Source organism: Elaeis guineensis, chromosome 12, assembly GCF_000442705.2.
Source record: "Elaeis guineensis isolate ETL-2024a chromosome 12, EG11, whole genome shotgun sequence".
NCBI lineage: Eukaryota > Viridiplantae > Streptophyta > Magnoliopsida > Arecales > Arecaceae > Elaeis > Elaeis guineensis.
The window spans coordinates 22,910,501-22,923,961 of NC_026004.2; the positions used below are offsets into that span (position 1 = coordinate 22,910,501).

General features: G+C 35.8%; 1 protein-coding gene across 1 annotated transcript in view; it reads left to right on the forward strand.

The window, feature by feature from the left end:
* The window catches only part of LOC105054791 (uncharacterized), a 65,854-nt gene that overhangs the window by 20,802 nt on the left and 31,591 nt on the right, over positions 1-13,461 (forward strand). The window contains exons 8-13 of the mRNA XM_010936385.3: positions 4,829-4,898; positions 4,975-5,028; positions 5,648-5,716; positions 9,939-9,995; positions 10,060-10,167; positions 10,259-10,331. Coding sequence (XP_010934687.1) covers positions 4,829-4,898; positions 4,975-5,028; positions 5,648-5,716; positions 9,939-9,995; positions 10,060-10,167; positions 10,259-10,331 — 431 coding nt within the window. The remainder of the gene's footprint in view (positions 1-4,828; positions 4,899-4,974; positions 5,029-5,647; positions 5,717-9,938; positions 9,996-10,059; positions 10,168-10,258; positions 10,332-13,461) is intronic.

Consider the following 13,461-nt stretch of genomic DNA (forward strand, 5'->3'; position numbering starts at 1 on the left):
TCATATGGTTGGCGTCCATGGTTGTTTGGATGAGAACCAACTCATCCAAGTTAAGGATAAACCCTTATCAGTCATTCAAACTCGAACTCAAATCAAATTTGAATTCGATTTTGAATAAAATCTAATCCATAACTAAAATGGATAAGAGGGGATGAGAATACTTAGATAGGCGTGCAAATCCTCATGCAAAAACCAGATTTGGATGAGGAATAATGTGGTGGCTTGGGTAGTTGGCGCTAGGGATGAAGTCCAATCCAATTGGACTTCTTAATTCATCAATTTTGATCCAATCCAAATCCTATTTGGTTAGGACCAATTAGATGATTGAACCTAATCAAATTTGGCACTTAAAATCCTCAATTAAATCCTAATTAGATTAAGAATTAATTGAGCCCAAGTCCTAATCAAATAAGGACTTAATCTTCCTCAGCGATTAGGTTATCTCATAATTTAATTAGGTCAAACCTAATTGAATCCAATTTAACTAAACTTGATCCAAACCTCTTTGCTCAATCAAATTGCTAATTAATCTTCCAATAATTCACTAACCATTAGCAAATTATTTTATTGCAACTTTTGTATAAGGTTAATCATCAATTACATTGATGATTTTGCCCTTCAACGTTTCGTAATAATTAATCAGCCATTCGATTAGACAAGAACCTCTTTTGTGTGTGACTCTGTAGGTTTTATTCTATCTGATAGTGAGATATATTATGATCTCTATCATAATATCATTGAAACTCTTTTCAATGGATCGGAATAATTTCAATTTTACCTTTTGAGGGTTATCGATTATCAAGATGACATCCAATGAGTTTCACAATCTACCAGTGACACCTGGCAGTATGTAGTGGCAACCCAGCGAAAATAAAAGTATGGAACCTCTAGGTGCAGTTATCGTGTAATCCGGTTCTTCTGTCGTGAGTCCTGATAGGATGCAGGTCAAGGATAACTCATCAAATCCATTTGTCCGTTATATGTCAGATTCAATCGACTCGAGTCTATGTGGAACCTTATGGAAATTCTTTTCTATCATTCACCTACCATGACTATGGATTTTGGGACTCAGTCTCATGAACCGCATAGGATCTTTCTCTGTCTATCAGGATCGACAGATTCCATCTTGGTGCATATCCTATTCCTGTAACGGATCTACTGTAGCCAATATATATCGTAAGGTTCCGAATGGTTAAGTAATCAAGTGATTGTGCAGTCAAATTATTGCAATCCCATTGTGAACAGCTGAGGCACCTTAGGTCAAAGAACTCTCTACATCACTGCAGCTTTGAGTAAGTCACTGACGAATGGACAGCCGTCTTAGTGACTTCTCGTGTTGGTCACGCTTAGTATCAGTTGTTCTCTAACAACCATTTACACTCTCGCTCCAGTGTCTCTACACTGTACACTCGAGATTCATTTGTTCGAAGAAAGCAATTAATGCATCAGTCTATCTAGATCAATCATCGTCCTCATGATGATCCTATGACCGGAAGTAATTTAGAAATTAATCACTAATGACACGTGTCTCAAATTCTCAACTCTTTGAGAACACGTGTCATCATCCGTTAATTTTCCGGACGATTCATGGATACAATTAAAATACACATAACATGAATGGAATAGTCATCCAAATTTTATTAATTTTAAAATTCAATTACAAAATTGTGCTCCAGAAGTGTACATGTGTCCGCCAATCTGGCTTCTAGGATACACATCTAACATAACGTTGATGACTATTAAATGGTTACAGGAACTTGCAATATGGAATTTACTGTTGGTCAGTATGGCATGGCACAGACAGAGATATATACTATGCCGGTGCCCAATTGGCAATGGAATAATGGCACCATACTAGTGTGCCAGCATTTGCCATGTTATTGTACCGGTGTGTGCTAGGCATGCCAAGCACTAGCACAGCTGGACATGGCAAAGCATGGCAGGTACTTTGTTGGTGCTATGTTGGCACTTCACCTGCATATGATTGGTCAATCCTTGATTTCTAATTTATAGGATCAAGTGTAGCAAGCATTGAAATACTGATTTGGTACTTTATTGGAACAGTATGATACCATACCAACAAATGGCATGCCTGTTGATGCCGGCACAACAAAAATGTGGTGTAATACCATGTGTTGTTATGTACTGGTAGTTATATCATGGAATGAGATGTTAGTTGTTGTTCTTAAGACTTTGTATCCATAATTGCAATTTGCTTTAACATAGATGTACAATATGTTGACATTCCAATATGGTTATGATTAGAGGGTAGAAGTGGAAGTTATCCCAAGCTTTTGAACCTCACACTCCAAGTTACAAATAACAAACATTCTAATGCAGTGTCATGTGAGGTGGTCATGCATGTCTGGTGAATACTTAAAAGCATATTTTGAATTTCTCAGATAATTTATAAAGATAAGGAAAGCTGTGTTCTTTTTTAAACAACAATTAATGTATATTTCTTATAGTGTTGTCACATGTGATGCACATGAAAAGGAATGCTTGATAAATTGGCTATAATACCATCTGATTCAAGCTTTTCCCCTATCAAAAAAAGTCCCACTATTTGGTCCATCTCTATTGTCTCTCAGAAAACAAGAGAGAACTGAAAAAAGAGGGTGGAATTACTATATAATGGAGGATGTGTAAAGGTAGACTGTAAGACACAGGTGGAGCAACTTTTTGGGAGTTTGCTTTATAATAGAAAAGATAAATATAACTGCCAGCTAACCAACTGATCCTAGAAGCCTAGGCTATTAGGAAAAGAGTCAAGCATGTATACCAAGCTTAACATTGCTGCTCATGTATGGTCCGGACCATGCATGTGGAAGGACCACAATGACTGAAATGAGTTCAGACTGAAATGGGTCAAGATAACAAACATAATGATTGGAATAAATTGACATAATTACCAGGTCAATTAAATAAATAATTAGCATCTTGGAAATTCGAACTCGTGACATCTAGCAAACTTGATATTTGATACCATGTTAGCTTGGAGGGAACTTGAACTTGTGACCTCTAGCAAACCCGAGCTTTAATACCATGTCATATAACCAATTGACCTCAGAAGCTAAAGCTATAAGGGAAAGGGCAACAATGTACATCAGGCTTAACTGTAACATTTGTTCAAATCCCTGCAGTCCTTCATGACTTAATTCCTTATCTTGCTTGTCTATACTTATTGTCCTTTGTCATTACAAAAGTGGCTCACATCTTCCAAGAGATTTAGCATCATATGTTGAAAGCAAATTATCAAGATTTCTCATCCTCTTCTTCTTTTTAGTCCTGGAAGTTGGGCCATGTGTTATCTAATTCAATAGACACACCATTTTTTTCGATATTTATATTGCTATCTGCTTCTTAATGTATTCCTGAATACCATGGTCATGATTCTCTTTAGTAGCATTTTCTTATGTCATGTCTAATAAACTTCGTGTATGGTCTCCATGCTAATTCATACAAAATTTTGATGACTTTCTAACTCTATTCTGACATCAAACTTGGTAGACATTTTTGAGGCACCCTCATTTGTCCTTTTTTTTTTATTAATTTCAAGTTTTGGCTTTCCTTCCTCGGATACAATATATATGGAAAATATGCAGCTTTGCTGCAATATGTCTTCATGCTGGTGGTTATCAATAACAATATATATGGTGGGACAACATTTGGAAAAAGAAAGTGAACTGTGGTTAATGAGACTCATTAAGTTCTCTCATTCTGAAGTGCTGCCAAGGCATATTCAAAGGATCTGTTCTGACTTGGGGGGGGGGGCATGAACAATTTGGAAGATTCTGGGTAGTGCTGGTATGTGGACTGTGTTGAAATCATAGAAGTACTAATTACTGTTCATGTGCTGTGTTGTTCATTCCTTTATCAACTCAAGAGACTTTGTGTCTTTAAAATACGTACCTGGAGCATTGTAGATCAAGGTTTTGCCGCATTCTATATATAATTTTATCTACGCACCATAATGACAAAGGACAGGTAAATGGTGATGTGTGGTGTCGAACATAAGTTATCCTTAGAAGGAACCAGGTTGATTGTGAACCTATCGCTGCAGCGCTATGATATGAGGAATGATATAATGGTCCTGGTGTCCAATATTAAAGACATGCTCCTGACATTTCATGCTTCAGTGTTGGAAATCTTAAATGGTGGGATATGACACTATTACCAGCATACATGTTTAGTTGGTGATATGGTGATATTGAGCTTCATCTTTATTTATGCTATTTTGACTGCACTGCTGCAATCAGAGAATGATAGACCCAGACTAATTTTATGATTATTTACCTGCAATTGGTAGATTAATTCAGATACCAATTTCTAAGGCTTGTGGTGGATGTAATAGGATCCTTTTGTCAATATAGGGTGCTTCGTTTACCCTTATCATTTTTAGTTTTGTAAAATCATTATCAGAAGCTGCTTTATTAGTTGCAGTGGGGGAGACAGAGTTGCTTGTAATGGACCAAAATTCAACACTGACAAGTAGTTATTAAGTAGATAGTATATATGTGAAAATGGCTGAACTTGTGAAATATTTGAATATGCCCGTTCTAGGCAGTGCATGAATAGGTCACCGCTTTAACAAACATGTTTTTTCGCCAGGTCTTGGTACTTAACAGGTGCTTACGGGGCTATTATTTCAGAATTATGACACCCTAATTTGGACTTAGTTGATGTATTGCTTAAATTAACAGTTTTCTGGAGATTTACTTTTCTGATAATGTACTTTTCCAAATATTTTAGTTATGTTGCTGGCTGAGAAGTTGACACTGCTTTTTATCATTAATGGCATGAAATGGGTATTGTTCAACCTGTGTAGGGATTGGCATGCAATCAAAGATGCACTATCTTGTTGGATAACATCTTTTCAGTCAACTGTGTATCCTTCGGTAACTAATCTCTTCTGTTGCAAAGTTTCGCTCGGTTTGTTTGGACCACATATTAATTTTACCCTTCCTTTTTCAGTCAGAGATGTTGAGCGAAGCATGGATCCGGTTTCATATCAAGCAGATCATGCAGGTCTTATCCTAGTAAATGTTTTGGCTTAGTGAGTGACTGAGTGTTGTTAAAGTTGACTTTGTTGTGGATAATAGTTGTAAAATATATTTTGCTGTTCTATAGTTTTATTCAAGATTTTAAATCCCGTGGGATAAAGATGTCCCGGTTTTTCCATAAAATGGAGTGCCCACTATCCTGTCCCATTCCGATTGCAGTTTTGGTCATCCTCCATCTTTCTCCTATTCTTCTTCCCTTTCTTTTTTTTTTCTTTTTTCTTTCTTCCTTCTTTCTTTTCCTCTAGTTTCCTTTCCTCTTTCATTTTCTTCCCCCATCCTTTTTTTCAATTTTCTGCTTGTTTCCTTTTATTCTTTTCTTTTCTTCATCTTTCCATCCTTTTCTTCTTTCCTCTTTCTTCTTCTTTTCCTATGTGGATGGGTTTTAGAGTCCTGAGCCCATCTCAGTCACATTTTCTCACAAGAATGGGATGGGTCCCACTGGGATGCCTCCTATCCTACTAAGATGTAAAACCTTGGTTTTATCTATGTTCTGCCTTCAATTTGGTATTGTTTTTTGTTTTCATTGCTGGTGGATACAGCCAGTGAACTCTAGGATGCTTTATTATTTATGTATGCCAGTGCAGGGAATACTCTTGGCAAATAGACTGCACATGCTTGTTATCTCAATGCTCGACTTGCATGAGTTGCTTGAGGTACTTTTTTTGTAACTTAAAACTTCCTCTTAGACCACTTCTTTATTTGATTACTATTACCTATATGTCTAAAATATGACCAATGTGCCTAAATAATGTTTTATTTTCTTAAACAATATTCTTTAGACTGAGCTAAGCACAATAGCCATTTTTCAGAATATAATAATCTTTATTTGTTGGGGCCTAACCTTGGATCAACTGAAACTATGTTGAGCTGGTCCATGACAAATCCACAAAAAATACAGTTTAGCCCATGAGATGTATTTAAGAAAATTATATATTCAACATTGATAAGTTAGTCATTTCTATGATTCTATCTATTCATAAATTTTGTGCATTTGTGTCCAATACCTCTACACATGTCCCCATAGCAATACACTCTTTTTTTTCTTTAATCCGTTATTTAATCTTATAAGCAATATAAAGTTGTTTTGGAGAGGGCCATGACACATATATAACTGTCTGGTTCTTAAGATCTGTTAGTTCAGGGAGCATGTAGAGCTAGAATGAAATTTAGGACAAATATTCCCAGGTGATCTAGTGTTCAAGCTAATGCTAGCCTTATGGTGGCCATGATGAGAAGTTCAATTCTGAGTTGTACCAGTTTATGTAAATTATGTCATGACTGTAAATATAACCATCAAGCTGGCCATGACTGTGTGGTCAGCTTTACATTTTTTGTTGGTTGTTTTTGTTAGTTCGTCGTAAGGGCTACATCTACTGTTTTCGTATCCTTTTCTAGTCTTTGCTTCCAACTTTATTCATCTTATCCTAGGTCCAATATGGTCTACATCTACTATTATCATATGCTTCTCTAGTTTTTGCTCACAAATTTATTCATTTTGTCCTAGGTCCTCTGACCTTTGGACACAAATATGAGCCATACCTCTTAGCGGATTTTCTTGAAATCATGCCTATATCATCATAATTGTTTCTTGGTCACATAGTCCTGAGTTAATGCGACCTCCAAACTTCTACCGCACTCATTCGTTACCTTACCCTGCCTTGTTTTACTACCCATATGCTTGGCATTTTTGTTGCCGCCACGTTCTTCTTGTATGGTTGTATCTTCTTTGTCATCCAATATCTTTACATATTACTCAAAAATACTTAAACTGCAATACCACACGTTCTTTGTGGTTGTCTTATTGTATCTTTTCCTGAGTCTTAGAGGCAAGCATCAATCACATAATAATCTAGAAGCACGTCTAAGTTCATTCACTTGATTCTCATTGTTTTATATATTTTTCACTATCACTTTGTAACTTCATATGATAGATTTGAGATAATAAAACGAGCATTTATTTTAAATTCGCTTGTGCCTCCTATTCATTTTCATGTACATTAAAAGTTATATTTCTGATATGCTGTTTTACTTCTAGTAATCCAAGTGCACATGGATATATCAGGTGGTTATCTTTGATGCTCACAGACACTTTTGTGCTTTATCTAGTCTATCTATTACGTAATCATTCATCACCAAGGAGGAATATTTGTACTCTTTGGTGTCATGTTCATGATTCATTTTCTCTATAAAGTTTTATTAGGGGCAGGGTCCTCTGACCACTCACTTAGCCAAATCCTTTCTGACAATTCCATTGTAGCTTTTCGTATATCTTCTCTCTTTTTAAAAATTTGATTCAAATTAAGTTTTATGTTTTTATATTGTGGTTACCCCTTTTTTGGTTTTGCATTGATCTGTACCATCCTAGTTGGTTGTTCCATCACATTATCTTGGAGTAATGCAATTCGTATGTCTCCTTTAGAATGCTTAGTTTTTTAGCTATATCTCGTCTTGTATTGCCACACATTCTCATTCCTACTAGAGTTCCCTCATATGTGAGTCCTATTTATTGTCCATCATATAAATCTTTTGTTTTTGTGAATTTCATAATTGTCTCAAAGGTATATAACGATCACATGACATCAGAGATTGTAGATCTGCCTCTCCACTTCATCCACACTTCTCCAATTTTGTTGGATAGCTTTTACCTTCCTGTTCATGATCCAATAGAACCAATCCAAGGAAAAAAGATGATCATGCTGGGGTATTTCTTGGTCATCAATTTTGGCCAGACTTGTGAATCTTACCTTTAAAGCTTTCCTCTAGCATGATATGACAAGCCATTTTAACCCTAACTATTCTTATTGTAGTGAAGGTACATATGATAGACAATTTTATAGATATTTACGCACTATGTCAGTATATCCAAATTCAAGAAATTGGGTGTGCTTAAAACCAGTATATATGTTTACTGTATCATGATACTTACGTAAATCAGTGAAGGGTTTTTAGCAATGGGCTTCTGTTATTATTTTTTTAGTCCTAGAGATTGTTTCTGTGAAAGTCACCTGAAGTGCCTTTATGAATTATTACATTTTGATTGAATGGGACACTGGTGCGACTTGCAAGTCTATATATATGGTGATCAATAGGAAATTGCCTATTTGTCAACTTGACTTGTCTTTTGCCATTCTCATGTTGCTGCTTTATGCTTTGCTAGTCAAAGTAACTTTTGTTTTATAGAAGCAAAAACTGAATTAAATATCTTTTTTAGGCCTTCTTGACTTGTTAAGTAGTGTTAGTTTGACAAATAGGAAATTGCCTATTTGTCAACTTGACTTGTCTTTTGCCATTCTCATGTTGCTGCTTTATGCTTTGCTAGTCAAAGTAACTTTTGTTTTATAGAAGCAAAAACTGAATTAAATATCTTTTTTAGGCCTTCTTGACTTGTTAAGTAGTGTTAGTTTGTTGAAACATGTTGTTCATGAGATGCCTATTTGAATCTAAAGTGTTTAAAATGCTAATTATATCATATGGATCTTTGATAGCAAGATTTACTTTTGTTTAAGAAATACCACTTAAAAAATATCCTACTTTTCCAGTTTATTGAACAGATGGTCATTCAATGTTCACCTACTAGATTGAAATCCAAGAGAATCTGATAAGCAGTTATTTTGATCTCATATTGATTTCCCTTAGTGTCATCTTCACTTTCATCTGAAAATCATCTACCTCTTTGATTAAGCCAATGCTTGGTTTTTCTTTACTCAATAGGTGACATTGTCAATTAAACCACAAAGTTTTTAGTTCTCTTTAGATATCAAAGGTGAACAATTATCAGAACTTTTCCATCATCCTACTCTTGAACATAACAGATATGCTTTTCATCACTACCTTAGCAAAGTAGGCTTGGCATATTGACTTGACTAGCTAATGAATGTTTAAGTGGCTGTTTGGATTATCAATTGAGTGGGGGCTTTATTAAATTATGTGTGCTCTTATCTAAACTGGATGCTGCAAATCTACTCTGACCTGTTGTTTGGTAAATCATGATCCATAAATTTGACTCCAAGGGATGGTGAAGGCTTTTTTATGCTTCTGTGTAGGCTGTCTTTTTAATTGGTCTGAAGAGCATTAGACATTAGATTATTTACTGTTAGAGCTATCTTAAGGCATGGATTTAAGTGCTGGTCAGCAGTGTGGTACAGCATGACACTGCATGATGGATATCATGCTAGTGTCATAGCAGAATGTGCCACTGACATGGAGTGACATGTTGTGTTCCATGCCAATGCTAGGCTGGCATTCCAAGCGATGTTTCCTTGTGGAACATACAGAAGTGTGGACTTAAGCTATCTCTTGTGGCATCAAGTTTTTGTTGAACTTGTAGTGTAACATCTCTTTGAATTTTCTCAGCATTCATCTTCTTAAAAAAATGTAACGTAGGTTATTAAGATAAAACCTACAGCCTGCCCAAAAAAAGGGACAAAATCTACATCATATGATTCCATCACCTCATGCTTTTTTTGTGTGGTAGATGATAAATTATGTTTTTACTACATTTCCCAATTTAAGAGATGTGAATGAGGACATTCTTCTCTCTTTTAGTGCATCCACTATCTATTTTATTATGCACTGGAGGACCTTCTTAAAAGAGGTTTGTTTTGAAAGCAATTGGTGTTGAATCAATAGGAACATGACGGTCACATAATTTGTATTTGTATTCCTTGATTCACTTCATCTTTTATTTGATGCTTGCTTTTTTTATGTCTTTTTGGTATTCTATTTACAAGATAGGATTTGTTCATGAGCTAATATTTTTTACAACTGTTTTCATCATACATTAGTCAGTGCTACTCCATTGAGCCTCCATTTTATACCTAAGATTTATTTGGTAGATGGATATCTTTTTTAAGTGTTAGTGATGATACGTTACAGGTTCCTATCAGGAGGGAAAAACTGAAGTCACTTTGTCATATGATCATTTCATTAAAGGTAAAATGTATATTCTGTTATGTACTTGTAAAGCTATTTGGAACTCATAACCTTTTTGACATAGGTCTTGGAGAACACATTCCGAATAAAAGGGCCTGAAATAGCTCGAAGCCTTCCACATATTATTAATATAATTCAAGCGGATATTGAAAAACTTATACTACCTGCAAAGGTAATTTAGCTGCCTAAATTACAGCTGTTTTTCTGACCATTTCTTTTACTCGTGCTACTAATTTCTTCCGTTGTATGGTTGCTTTTAATAGTCTAAGCTACAATTGGAAGCAGTTAAAGTGAGTCAAACGAGCAAGCTGGGATTTTTGAGTTCATTGACACGTGGTACAATATTTCTTTTGTTTCTTGTGTTGTATAAGTTAGCTTAACATTTTAGAGCCTTTATTGGAAGTTTGGAACAATGATTTTGTTCTTGATGAGGAACAAAGAATATAATCTTATATTTTCACTTACCTGTGCATATGATTATGTACTTATGCTTATTTATACATATGCAGGCATAGGTTGTTTTTTGGTTATGAAAGCTGAAGCGTCATGATTCAGAGATTAATCTAGATTGGAAACTTTGATAGGTTAAATATTGATCTGAGTGCGATTTGACTATGCAGTTGTGTTGGTTTGTGAATACTTGGGCTTATTTGTGATGGATTAGGTGTAATGAAGCTTTAGCTAAATAGTTCTGGGCGTATGCCTGCTTGCACGGCATTATAGTGGTTCGTCACAAGCTGAGAATAACAACATTACTTTGGTCATCTAGCCAGTAAATAGTGATTCCTTATTTATTTAAATCTGGAATTGAGAGATGGCGATTCCATCTTGCTTTTTTTTCTTTTTCTCTTTCTCATGTTTTCCCTTCCTCTTTGCATATATGTATATCCTTTTTTTTGATATAGAGTCACTTTAAGTGTGAATTTATTATTTCTTCATTGTAAAATAACAAAAAGAAAGATATACTATGGAAGGTTTGATCTTGTTTGCCTTTAAGGTTTGTTGGTTATACTGATACATATATTGTTGCATCTCTCTATGAATTTTAGCTACCTCAAGATCTTGGTGGCATATAAAGTGCTAGAATTGTGATCTAAAGTTATTGCAAACTAGATAGATACAGGACACAGGTTAGGTTTTTATGAGTTTGTACTTCTAGATTCAGTTTCATGTGATTTCTATTACGTGTTTGGTTGATTAAAGATTAGAATTACTTGAGTCATTATCCTCTAATATTCAGTGCATTAGTTACCCATAGATCAAGTCACTTGTTAAGGGTATTTTGGGTGCTTGCATGATAGTTTGAGTTGTTCTATAAAGGATGAAGGAACACAAAGTTTTGATTAGAGGTGGCAATCAACAGGTTTGAGTCAGGTTAAGTTAAGGTCATATTATCAAGGTTTATAGGGCTTGACACGAACCCAACTTGACTGCCAAGTAGGTCCAGAATGATCGATCTGAACCCATTGACCTGTTGACCCGCAATAGACCTGCTGACCCACAATCTATTAGACTATTACATTAATATTGTTACATGAGTATTTAACCATGGAATAATTGACCCTTCGGAAATGCTTTTTAATTAAAAGAAAGGGAACTTAGAAGATGAGCTTGCAACTGCGGTATGGAGGGGACTTGGACAAGATATGGAGGGTATCGGACATTGAGGGAGGTCCTAGCCATGTTCATTGGAGATGTCCTTGTGGATGGTGCTGGATGTGACATTGTTGAGGTTGTCTACCAAGCACCTGGTGGACTAGCTCTTGGATCCACCACACCTGCCGCACCAGCGAAGTGGCGTTGCTGCTGGTGAAAGACCTTGAGCATGTGAAGGCTGCCTAGGGAGAGACGTGGGGCTTGCAGTTGTGGAGATGGAAGGAGGTGAGGAGATAACGAGATAGAGAAGGGAGAGATGTGGCGCTTGCAGTTATGGAGATAGGAGATGAGGACAAAGGATGAGATGGAGAAGAATAAGGAGAGTTGGGTCAGTTTATGGACGGTTTCACAATCTCAGTGCTGGACTGCATATCGATACCATGCTGGTTAGTGTCGATACACCAGACACAAGGTGTGGTTCGGTGTATCAAGACTTAGTATGCCCCTCATACTGAGCTTTGGTTCGTTAGTGGTATGCTACGATCACCTGGCTTTGGATGGTACACACTGGTAGGGCATGAACCTTTCTATGGATTGTCAGCACATGCTCCCAAGTCCCAAGTCCACTCCCATCGTTGGATTAATGTTGTCATGTTTTGGTGCTCCCTAGGTCTGTTTCTGCCCTGAGATTCATGTTCTTATGTTTGGGCCATTGGATCATCGATCCAATGATTCTTGTTCACCCAACAACTTGAAATTAATATAATTATATAATAATATTAAAATAATAATTATTACATACCTCTTTTGACCTGATGGGTTAAGACTTGACCTGACCTGTTGGTGGGTTGGGCTTGGCTGACTTGTACTTGACCTGTGAACCTGACAGGTTGGATCTGGTTAACAGGTTGGGTCAAAAATTGCCACCTCTACTTTTGATGTGTTGGTGAAATATTTTTGTCTCTTGCTTCTTTCTGCCTTTCCCCCTGTTTATCTCAAAAGGTTCCTTTTCGTATAATCACCACCTGGATATCTGCAGTCATATGTTCAGTTATAGAGAATCACCGGAAACTTCTATATGATTTTTGATAATTAATAATTAAGAATAAATCAATAAAAATGAAGTATTTAAGATTATTGTGTATATTTATTCATGCAAAAATAAGCATAGGAGAAGATAGAACAATAAACAATGGTGAAAACCATCATCTGCAATAGATGTGCTATTGCATCATCTGTATGTTATTCTATTAAGTCCTATAAAGAATTTGTGAATTACTTGTGAACGAGCTGCAGAATTGTTGGGTCCTTGAAGAATTCTTGATTTTTCTTTTTACTTGAGAAGAATTCAGAAATTTGTTTGGCTAAGGAAAATCATGGCAAAGAAAAGTCAGGAGATTTTTTTTTTTTAATCTGGAAAGCATTGTTGCTATGCTGCTTTGAAATACAAGTTCATATTCAAAATTATTTGTGGGTTTGATCTCCAAGATGGTCTATATGTTCCTTGGGTATTAGAGTCCTATGACTTGGTCACAAGTGAGATAGATGGACAATAATTCAAGGCAATGATGACTGTTGACAAGATTGAGGAGCTTCAATGACCTGATTATTGATTTGAGGCCTTAGGTAGATGTTGTATAGAAGGTTTTATGAGTTAATTGTGTTAATTAAGAAGGTACCAGGTGAATGTTCCACTGGAATTTGAATTTCTTTAACATGCTTAAAAATCTTGAATGCTTAAAAATAAGCAAAAAGATTCTGATGCTGAGAATTGATTGCATGACGATCTTGTATCTTTCAATTGGAAGTTGCTTAATTAAATTTGGATTAACAAGCTGACACGGCAAGTAATTTAAGTTTGCCAATCAAT